This window comes from Palaemon carinicauda, chromosome 28, assembly GCF_036898095.1.
Source record: "Palaemon carinicauda isolate YSFRI2023 chromosome 28, ASM3689809v2, whole genome shotgun sequence".
Classification (NCBI taxonomy): domain Eukaryota; kingdom Metazoa; phylum Arthropoda; class Malacostraca; order Decapoda; family Palaemonidae; genus Palaemon; species Palaemon carinicauda.
This window is the reverse complement of record NC_090752.1, coordinates 45,621,059-45,633,607: the sequence shown is the minus strand read 5'-3', so window position 1 is coordinate 45,633,607 and position 12,549 is coordinate 45,621,059. Positions and strand designations below refer to the sequence as shown.

Sequence of the window (12,549 nt, the reverse complement as noted above, 5' to 3'; positions counted from 1 at the left end):
TCAAAGGTATTCAAGTATTCATACTGAAAATCCTTATTGAAATCATCAGCAACAAATCATTGTCGTCAATAACAGCAGCATCAGTATTGGCGTTCTGATTCCTCTGCATTTTCAGTTGTTTGTTGTCCTTGATAAATTTGATGTTTCAGTGGATTAATTGTGAAAAGGGGCGAAAATATATCCTTTTTTTGTTACACGTAACGTTAAGGACTACTACATCACAGGTGGAACCGGTAATTTTATTATTTATTTTTTTTTTTTTAGATTAAACTGACATTGCTTTTTATTGTACAGCTCCCAAGTGAGATAGATTATTAAAATGGCATAATTTTCATCTGATACGTCTCTAGTTTTAATAATGGTGGAAGAATGGAGTCGAGTGCGTTTGTGCTAGTATAACACTTTATATGACGAACATACCTGTCTTAAATTGCCAACAATACAAAAAAATAAATGGAGAATTAGTTCAAACTTTAACAAGAAGATGTCGCCATGTAACGGTAAATATTCTTTATAATCATTTTTTTCCTCCAGTTGTAGCAATAGTTTGCACTACTGTAATAAGAATTATGAAAAGGTGGCAAATAAACACATAAGCCTTCCAAAAGTTACTGAAAGATACCAGAAAGGAGTTCGCGCGAACATCAGCCTAACCATTAGCAAGTGGTTTAGACCCAGGTGGGTTCTGCTAACACCTAGATTATCTGAGAGGTTGCGAAGATTGGTTGGCCTCAGATAAGTGAGCTCTCAACAAAAACATCCGCTAGATTCAGATAAGTTTTAGGCTATGGCATAAGACCTCCGTTGACTTATTCATATATTCAGAAAGAATGATAAGAAAGTGGAATTTGTGTTGATGTAACGGCGACCTACTAAAAAATCATATTCATTCAGAGAAAAGTCAAATTATTTAAACAAGAGACTAAATGTAATATATCCTCTCTCTCTCTCTCTCTCTCTCTCTCTCTCTCTCTCTCTCTCTCTCTCTCTCTCTCTCTCTCTCTCTCTCTCCTTTAATATGATCTTTCTTTTCTTCGGAAACTTATCAATAAGATGAGAGCGTTGTTTGTTTGTTCTGTAAGAATAATCTATTTCTATGATAATAATAATAATAATAATAATAATAATAATAATAAATAAATAAATAAATAGATAAATAAATTATTGAGTCGATCACTTATATAAGTGTCATCCTCCAGAATTAATGAATAACAGATACAATCTTCGCCGGTCTCATATATGATGTTTCAAAATGACAAAATTTCAGCATCATCATTTCTACATAGGATGTCAGTATGGATCAAATGTTTTTCCTAAGAGTATACTATTTTTTATAGTTGCATGATTTAGTTAACTAAATCATGCAAGTCTAAAATGGAAGATGTGTAGAAAGTCATTTCAGGGTTATCTGCATGCAAAGTGAGATATAACAACGAGCGAAATCAGAATAGAGATTCTCACCGAAAACTCGCTAGAAGAAGAATGATTGGCACAAGAGTTAGTCCTAACGGAGAAAATGGAGAGAAAAGACGAATTAGCATGATTTACCATTCACGCCCATTTACCATGAGACGGGAAGTGGAAAGGTTGTTGTTCTCTAAAGAAACAATTAAATACGAGTGGAGACATCCAGTTCAAACCGGACAGATCCCTGTCTCGTCCTCGTAGTCGCATGCAAGAGCAGCATTGCAATCGGCAAGAGCCTCATCTATAGTCACCGCGAAGCTCCGGAGTGTTACCGTAAAAGATGCCGCAGAATCTGTCCATGCATACCGCCTTCTTGGTGAGTAGAGAAGTGTTTTAATAACTAGATATGTCGCTAGGATGTATAGTATATCTGACTACAGTGCTGCACGAAGACCTAGGGTCCTAGGCCAATGTTTAGAGAATTCGTGTTGTAAACCTTCCGCTAAACCGTGTAGCTAACCTGACACAAATTTGCCGTTGGGCAAGGGCCTGTGTTGGCATAAGGCTGGGTTAACCTGTATAAACAGCCACTCACCATTATCTGAGCTGGATCGAGTTCAAGGAATTCTTCTTTTTTACTATTGACCATTAGTGGTTGTTTCTTAATATCGTAGATTTTCTTCTTTATCATTTATAACGAGAGAGAGAGAGAGAGAGAGAGAGAGAGAGAGAGAGAGAGAGAGAGAGAGAGAGTCGCCATTCGATAAAAAAAGATGTACCGCAAATAATCATTAATTCATTTGGTAAATCATGGCTAACATGTAAATAAAACTACATTCCATGGTTTGACGTCATGTTTCGTTATGCAATGATAAATTATGAAAAACGTTAAAAGATCCAAGGAACTTAATAATCAATCACACAGGTACACACATATATTTTTGCATAGTTTTGCCTACGTTAATCAAAACACTCATGAATGGGAGTAAAAAGAATGATGCATTTAGAATATTGAGACCTGTTATGCGATGCAAAACGATGACGTAAAATCAATATTCCAGCGGTATGTTTCACTGATGTGTAAGAGTTATATTGTCAGCATATTCTAGGAACGACTTATTCCTTTAACCACTTAATTGTAAAACTACTAATGTCAGCTCTACCATAGACTGTGTCTGTATACGTGCTACACCAATTCTAAGACAGGTGTACAGAGCTGGTTATTGTCCTAAATGCATACCGTGCTAATAGATAGCTACACTTATTTTACTTTTTTTGTATGTATACTAACGATTTTGTTCCATTATCGGTAGCACAGTATTACAGGATGTAAAACATCGACTGTGTGATAGTACTAGTGTTGTGTCATGGTATTTCCAGTAAGGTGAAAGAGCGAGTAATATATCATACAGCTTATTAAAACTTTTCGATATGGATTTCTGGGTATCATACATGCCCGTACACTGTGACGATATTGCTTTTTCTTATCTCTTGCTCTCATGTTTTGCACTGTTAGAATTTTGTGTCCTTCTTACTCTCAACTATCTGTATATAAGCTCGTTGTCTATTTTAATATTCAGTTGCTATCACCTCGCATCCCTGCTAAAACATAAAAGTTACATTGCCACATTGGAGTCACTCCGAGGTCACCAATGTCGCAACGTAATTGTTAGGTTCTAACAGAGAGGTGAGGTGAATGCCACTGAGTTTACTTAACAAAACAACGAGCTTATATACAGATAGTTGAGAGTAAAAGAATGATAAAATTCAAACAGTACAAAACATTAAATAGCAAGCTTAAGCAGATTTATATTATCAGTGCAGGGGAGAGCGATAGATTAAAAAAAGCAATAGGCCTACTGTTAAAATGTACGAACGTGTATGAGACACGTGCAGTACAGCAATATATACTATTTTAATAATGGGCTTGGAGGGTATATCATACCACTTAAGTTCGGGGGAAATGTGGTTATATTGTAAAGTTTAACCTCTCGAAATCTGTGAATATTGTAGTAATAATTGTACTGTATTTCTAGTTGGGGATTTCTTAGAATGTCATATTGTTTTAGCTATAAGAATTTTGAATTGTTTTAGCCGTAGGAATGAATGTAGATATACCGTACTGTTTTACCTTTGGAAATGTGGGTTTATATTATTATTATTATTATTATTATTATTATTATTATTATTATTTGCTAAGCTACAACCCTAGTTGGAAAAGTAGGATGCTATATGCCCAGGGGCCAAAACAGGGAAAGTAACCCAGTGAGGAAAGGAAATAAGGAAAAATATAATATTGTAAGAACAGTAAAAACATTAGAATAAATATTTCATACTGTATATAAGCTATAGAAACTTTAAGAAAATAAGAGGAAGATAAATAGATAGAATACTGTTACATTTATGGATTTGAGGAAATATACATTTTAAGTTGTGAAAATTTTAGCATATTGTACTATTTCAGCCTTGGAAAATGTAGTAATGTTGAATTGTTTTAGGTCCTGATTTCAATTATAATCATATTGTTTAGTTATGAAAATGTAACTGTTAGTAAACTGTTCAGCTATGGGTGTGTGGGAGTAAAGTACTGTTATAGAAATGGGTAATATATTGCTGTTTCGGCTATGGAAATGGGAGGCTATTGTATTGTTTTAGCTATGAAATATGGGATTATTGGCCTGTCTCAGCAATGAAAATGTAGGAATACTGCGCTATCTCAGCTATGGAAATATAGAAATATTCTCTACTTCGGATATTTAGATTTAGGAATATTGCGTTGGAAATATGAGAATATTGAGCTATTTCAGCCAATGAAACGTGGGAATATTGAATTTATTCAGCAATAGAAATGTAAGAATATTAAGCTGTTTGATCTATGGAAATGTACGAGTATTGCACTGATTTGACAATGAAAATACAGGAGTATTGCACTGATTTAACAATGGGAATACAGGAGTATTGCACTGATTTAACAATAGAAATACAGGAGTATTGCACTGATTTGACAATGAAAATACAGGAGTATTGCACTGATTTAACAATGGGAATACAGGAGTATTGCACTGATTTAACAATAGAAATACAGGAGTATTGCACTGATTTGACAATGAAAATACAGGAGTATTGCACTGATTTAACAATGGGAATACAGGAGTATTGCACTGATTTAACAATAGAAATACAGGAGTATTGCTCTGATTTGACAATGGAAATACAGGAGTATTGCACGGATTTAACAAGGGAAATACAGGAGTATTGCACTGATTTGACAATGGAAATAGAGGAGTATTGCACGGATTTGACAAGGGAAATACAGGAGTATTGCACTGATTTGACAATGGAAATAGAGGAGTATTGCACGGATTTGACAAGGGAAATACAGGAGTATTGCTCTGATTTGACAATGGAAATAGAGGAGTATCGCACGGATTTGACAAGGGAAATACAGGAGTATTGCTCTGATTTGACAATGGAAATAGAGGAGTATCGCACGGATTTGACAAGGGAAATACAGGAGTATTGCTCTGATTTGACAATGGAAATAGAGGAGTATCGCACTGATTTGACAAGGGAAATACAGGAGTATTGCTCTGATTTGACAATGGAAATGCAGGAGTATCGCACTGATTTGACAAGGGAAATACAGGAGTATTGCACGGATTTGACAATGGAAATGCAGGAGTATCGCACTGATTTGACAAGGGAAATACAGGAGTATTGCACGGATTTGACAATGGAAATGCACGAGTATCGCACTGATTTGACAATGGAAATACAGGAGTATTGCACGGATTTGACAATGGAAATGCACGAGTATCGCACTGATTTGACAATGGAAATACAGGAGTATTGCACGGATTTGACAATGGAAATGCACGAGTATCGCACGGATTTGACAAGGGAAATACAGGAGTATTGCACGGATTTGACAATGGAAATGCACGAGTATCGCACGGATTTGACAAGGGAAATACAGGAGTATTGCACGGATTTGACAATGGAAATGCACGAGTATCGCACGGATTTGACAAGGGAAATACAGGAGTATCGCTCTGATTTGACAAGGGAAATACAGGAGTATCGCACGGATTTGACAAGGGAAATACAGGAGTATCGCACTGATTTGACAAGGGAAATACAGGAGTATCGCACGGATTTGACAAGGGAAATACAGGAGTATCGCTCTGATTTGACAAGGGAAATACAGGAGTATCGCACGGATTTGACAAGGGAAATACAGGAGTATCGCTCTGATTTGACAATGGAAATACAGGAGTATCGCACGGATTTGACAAGGGAAATACAGGAGTATCGCTCTGATTTGACAATGGAAATACAGGAGTATCGCACGGATTTGACAAGGGAAATGCAGGAGTATTGCACGGATTTGACAATGGAAATACAGGAGTATCGCACGGATTTGACAATGGAAATGCAGGAGTATCGCACGGATTTGACAATGGAAATACAGGAGTATCGCACGGATTTGACAATGGAAATGCAGGAGTATCGCACGGATTTGACAATGGAAATACAGGAGTATCGCACGGATTTGACAATGGAAATGCAGGAGTATCGCACGGATTTGACAAGGGAAATACAGGAGTATCGCACGGATTTGACAATGGAAATGCACGAGTATCGCACGGATTTGACAAGGGAAATACAGGAGTATCGCACGGATTTGACAATGGAAATACAGGAGTATTGCACGGATTTGACAAGGGAAATACAGGAGTATTGCTCTGATTTGACAATGGAAATACAGGAGTATTGCACGGATTTGACAAGGGAAATACAGGAGTATTGCTCTGATTTGACAATGGAAATACAGGAGTATTGCTCGGATTTGACAATGGAAATACAGGAGTATTGCTCGGATTTGACAATGGAAATACAGGAGTATTGCTCGGATTTGACAATGGAAATACAGGAGTATTGCTCGGATTTGACAATGGAAATACAGGAGTATTGCTCTGATTTGACAATGGAAATACAGGAGTATTGCACGGATTTGACAATGGAAATACAGGAGTATTGCACGGATTTGACAAGGGAAATACAGGAGTATTGCTCTGATTTGACAATGGAAATACAGGAGTATTGCTCTGATTTGACAAGGGAAATACAGGAGTATTGCACGGATTTAACAATGGAAATGCACGAGTATTGCTCTGATTTGACAATGGAAATACAGGAGTATTGCTCTGATTTGACAATGGAAATACAGGAGTATTGCACGGATTTGACAAGGGAAATACAGGAGTATTGCTCTGATTTGACAATGGAAATACAGGAGTATTGCTCTGATTTGACAATGGAAATACAGGAGTATTGCTCTGATTTGACAATGGAAATACAGGAGTATTGCTCGGATTTGACAATGGAAATACAGGAGTATTGCTCTGATTTGACAATGGAAATACAGGAGTATTGCTCTGATTTGACAATGGAAATACAGGAGTATTGCACTGATTTGACAATGGAAATACAGGAGTATTGCACGGATTTGACAATGGAAATACAGGAGTATTGCTCTGATTTGACAATGGAAATACAGGAGTATTGCACGGATTTGACAAGGGAAATACAGGAGTATTGCTCTGATTTGACAATGGAAATACAGGAGTATTGCACGGATTTGACAAGGGAAATACAGGAGTATTGCTCTGATTTGACAATGGAAATACAGGAGTATTGCTCTGATTTGACAAGGGAAATACAGGAGTATTGCACTGATTTGACAATGGAAATACAGGAGTATTGCTCTGATTTGACAATGGAAATACAGGAGTATTGCACTGATTTGACAATGGAAATACAGGAGTATTGCTCTGATTTGACAATGGAAATACAGGAGTATTGCACGGATTTAACAATGGAAATGCATGAGTATTGCACTGATTTGACAATGGAAATACAGGAGTATTGCACGGATTTGACAAGGGAAATACAGGAGTATTGCACTGATTTGACAATGGAAATACAGGAGTATTGCACTGATTTGACAAGGGAAATACAGGAGTATTGCACTGATTTAACAATGGAAATACAGGAGTATTGCTCTGATTTGACAAGGGAAATACAGGAGTATTGCTCTGATTTGACAATGGAAATACAGGAGTATTGCACGGATTTAACAATGGAAATGCATGAGTATTGCACTGATTTGACAATGGAAATACAGGAGTATTGCACGGATTTGACAAGGGAAATACAGGAGTATTGCACTGATTTGACAATGGAAATACAGGAGTATTGCACTGATTTGACAAGGGAAATACAGGATAATTGCACTGATTTAACAATGGAAATACAGGAGTATTGCTCTGATTTGACAATGGAAATGCATGAGTATTGCTCTGATTTGACAATGGAAATACAGGAGTATTGCACGGATTTAACAATGGAAATGCATGAGTATTGCACTGATTTGACAATGGAAATACAGGAGTATTGCACGGATTTGACAAGGGAAATACAGGAGTATTGCACTGATTTGACAATGGAAATACAGGAGTATTGCACTGATTTGACAAGGGAAATACAGGAGTATTGCACTGATTTGACAATGGAAATACAGGAGTATTGCACGGATTTAACAATGGAAATGCATGAGTATTGCACTGATTTGACAATGGAAATACAGGAGTATTGCACGGATTTGACAAGGGAAATACAGGAGTATTGCACTGATTTGACAATGGAAATACAGGAGTATTGCACTGATTTGACAAGGGAAATACAGGAGTATTGCACTGATTTAACAATGGAAATACAGGAGTATTACACGGATTTAACAATGAAAATGCAGAAGTATTGCATTGATTTTATAAGGAAAATGGGGTTTCACCCATAGAATGTTTAGAAAGTTGCATTACTCTATATATGAACATTAGAATAAATGTTTCAGCTATGGAAGTGTAGGAAAATCGTGCTGCTATAACTGTGGAGACAATTATGTTTTCGCAGTGGAAATATGATGAAAATGTTGTTGCTTCAACATAAATGAGTAAATTCTGAAATGAAACAAACATATGTCAGTTTCATCTTCAACCTCGGGCATATGGTAATAAATGTCAACTACAGCTTTGAAGGTTCGTCACGCAAACTTATAACCGTAATCTCCATCAAGTTTCATAAGTTGACAATAGCTGGAATGGACTGTCTAGCAACCAGTTTCAACCGCTCAAAAAGGACACGCCAATTATTTAATCAGCCTCAAGTGAAAGCAATTTCTTCTGTATATCTCTTCCTCTCATTCCAATTTTAACCTTGCACATTCTAGAATAGTGAGAGAGAGAGAGAGAGAGAGAGAGAGAGAGAGAGAGAGAGAGAGAGAGAGAGAGAGAGAGAGAGAGAGAGAGAGAGAGAGAGAGAGAGAGAGAATGTTTTGTGGTTTTTAGACTCATATCTCCGTAATGATCGAATCACCTCCAGTGTTTTTCTTTCTCTCCAACCAAGAGTGACTGTGTCCGGTTCCGCTCCTAGATTTTACTTTGATCTTCTTTCGGCATCTTTTAGGATCTGGCTCCCGCAGTTCCTTGACCCTTTCCGTGCTGCATAAAACCGCGCAATGGTTATACTCTACAAAATGAGATGCTGCATCTCGTTATTATCTGATCAAGATGAGAGATGAAGAAGGCGAATTCTTTGTACGATGAAATGCGTGAAATGAGACTACGCATTAACTTATGTATTCATGTCACGAAATGTTCATGGGGATTGCTGGGATTTAAGAAGTTTATATTCCTATTATTCTGGTCCTAATGATATTTTCATTTTCCTACTCATTAAAAAGTAAATGGGAATATTTCACCATTTTTATTGCCACTTTTATTAATCACTTTGATATAAGAACTTTTTTTTTTACAGGGATGCGTTATCTTGCCTCATGTGGTAACAGAATATCTCTAAGTAAATAACTCTAGGTCACTTTTCTAAGTTTAATGCAAAGATTCTTTAGTTAAAAGACGAATATAGGACTAGCTACTAACGCTAAATTAAGTATATTATGTCCTGAACACATCGGTTATTAACAAAACAAAGGAAAAACTCACTTAGTGACTGCCGAATATAGGTCTATAGATCTTGGGTTAATCGACTGAAAAAAGTGGTTTTTCTTAGATTAATAGAATCACTTGAACTCGCAACGCTGTTGAAGGCGTAGGTAACCTTGACCCTTAAGGTAGAGAAACTTCTGGCTTGCGACAGCTTAGGCCTATCGCGAGAAACAGGCAAGGTCTTCCTCCTCACGGGGTAGTCATTAAAATACCATAGTCCATAGAATGAAATATTCACTCCATTAGTTTAGCTCGATCCTCTTACAAGTATTGTTTTAGAATAGGTCCCCTTTTATTACAATTAACAAAAAAAAATATCTATTATTATCTTTTTTAGTTAGCAGATAAGTTGCTTAAAAATAAATCTACTATTCAGTAAACAAGAAAAATACTTCCTTCCATGATACTGTTTTTCTTCTGAACAGCAGAAAATCACAAAACTGAAGTGACTTCCATAACGTCACTTACTGCCCGCGAAAGCAAAACCATACAAAATCTATCTGCTGCTTGAGGGTACACTCAGGCACTCTATTCAATCTGATTCCTTATTATCCTTTCCTTACTGGGCTATTCTTTCCTGTTGGACCCCTCTGCTTATACATCTCAATGGGGCTGTAGCTTAGATAATAATAATAATAATAATAATAATAATAATAATATGATGATGATGATGATGATGATGACAGTTTTCTGTCGCTCAGAATAACAGTGCTTTAGAAGGATATAACTTTTCTGCTGTTCGACGTGCTAATACTCGTACACTGGAAGTAAAAGTCCAGAGCAGTATTTGCGGAGGGATTTCACTTTCTATTGTAAAGAAAAGTACGAATATATAAGAAAACGTTTTTTGTAATGTGTGAAAAAGTCTAGGATTGTCATGAAGTCGTTCATTGTACTCTTCTGAAATTTACACATTATCATCATCATCATCTCCCACGCCTACTGACGCAAAGGGCCTCAGTTAGATTTCGCCAGTCGTCTCTATCTTGAACTTTTAAATCAACACTTCTCCACTCGTCATTTCCTACTTCACACTTCATAGTCCTCAGCCATGTAGGTCTGGGTCTTCCAACTCTTCGAGTGCCTTAAGGAGCCCAGTTGAAAGTCTGGTGAACTAATCTCTCTTGGGGAGTGCGAAGAGCATGCCCAAACCATCTCCATCTGCCCCTCACCATGGTCTCATCCACTTATGGCACTCGAGTAATCTCTCTTATAGTTTCATTTCTAATCCTGTCGTGCCATTTAACTCCCGATATTCTTCTGAGGGCGTTGTTCTCAAATCTACAAAAACTGTTGGATATGGTTTCATTGTCATACCACGACTCATGTCCATTCAGTAACACTGATCTCACTAAACTGTTATATAGCCTGAGTTTTGTGTGTAATTTCAGGCTATTTGTTTTCCAAATTTTATTTAACCTAGCCATTGTCTGATTTGCTTTTTTCAATCTTTCATTAAACTCCAATTCTAAAGACCCTGTATTAGAGATCATAGTTCCTAAATATTTAAATGATTTTACCTCATTAATCCTTTCTCCTTCCAATGATATTTCATCTTCCATTGCATATTCCGTTCTCATCATCTTCTATTTATCTTCAACCCGTCATCAGAATAAAACTTGAACTTTCTATAATGTGTAATATCCAATCCAATTCAATATTACACGTTATAGAAAGTTCAAATTTTACTAGTCAGTAAAAGATATCAACTATTCGGAAAAGGCCTTTTCACAACTCATTAAGGTATATACGTTAAAATTCTGCTTTTTATCATTATTAGTATTATCATTATTACTAGCTAAGCTACTTGTTGGAAAAGCAAGATTCTGTAAGACCCAGGGTTCCAAGAGGGAAGATTAGCCCAGTGAGGAAAGGAATTAAAGAAATAGAAAAACCATATGAGAAGTAATGAATAATGATTATAAAATATCTCAAGAGCAGTGAGAACGTTAAAGTAGATCTGTCATATATAAACAATGAAAAGTCTTATATCAGTCAGTTCAACATAAAATCATTCACCGGAGTTTGAACTTCTAAACTTCCAAAGATTCAACTGCCTGATTAGGAAGATCATTCCACAATCTAATTACATCTGGAATCAAACTTACAGAATACTGTGTAGCGTTGAGCCTTATGATGAAGGCAAGACTGTTGGAACTAACAACGTGCCTAGTACTGTGTACAGAATGGTACTATCCGGGAAGATCTGAATGTAAAGGATGCTTAGAAATATAAAGAACTAACTAAACGACAGTACCACAGATTAGTAATTAGATCAGGAATAAGAAATTTAATTGACAGCCATTTCTGTTCAACAAATTATGATGAAATTCAGCAGCTGAAGACTAGTCAGGAGAATTGTAAGATTATTAGAGTACTTTTTTTCTCAAGAATAAAGGTTTCGAAAAACTTTTCTTCTACTTTGAAAAACATATATTTGAAAGAAAAATACTATTTCTAAACCCCCCAAAAAGTATGTTATTCAGAAAAATAGAAGATAAATCCACTCAGAAAAAAATAAGTTTGTTTGAAAGTCCAATGTTTACCATAAATTATTAGGATTGGAAAGTCCCAGAGTCAGCTACGCAAAATATAGTGATTGGAAAGTCCTAAAATCCCATGGATGTACCACTCTAGGGACTACTCTAGACGAAAGTAGCTTTTCACTTCATTTCTAACTAGAGGCCAAAGCTTAGTGGTCAGTTGCCGTTCCTCAAATGGTTGCGGGATGCTGACATCTGTCACCTGATTTATCACATTACCTTGAAGGACTGACTTTCTTGTAATGAAGATTCTAAATCCCAAATATCTAAGCTATCCCGACTGTATAACATAAAGCAAGTGTTTGGCTATATATATATATATATATATATATATATATATATATATATATATATATATATATATATATATATATATACATATATATATATATATATATATATATATATATATATATATATATATACTGTATATATATATATATATGTATGTATATATATATATGTATATATATACAGTATATGTACATATATACAGTATATATATATATATATATATATATATATATATATATATA

At 35.9% G+C, this 12,549-nt stretch overlaps 1 protein-coding gene across 1 annotated transcript; it reads left to right on the top strand.

Moving 5' to 3' along the window:
* Nucleotides 1–4,288: 4,288 nt before the first annotated feature.
* Nucleotides 4,289–8,266, top strand: LOC137621790 (paramyosin-like). Its single transcript, XM_068352298.1, has one exon. The coding sequence runs from the start codon at nt 4,289–4,291 to the stop codon at nt 8,264–8,266; it is 3,978 nt and encodes a 1,325-aa protein (XP_068208399.1).
* The last annotated feature ends 4,283 nt before the right edge of the window (nt 8,267–12,549 follow it).

What these genes read in the sequence shown, in the direction of transcription:
- LOC137621790 (XM_068352298.1), top strand. Translation starts at nt 4,289, where the DNA reads ATGTACGAGTATTGCACTGATTTGACAATGAAAATACAGGAGTATTGC.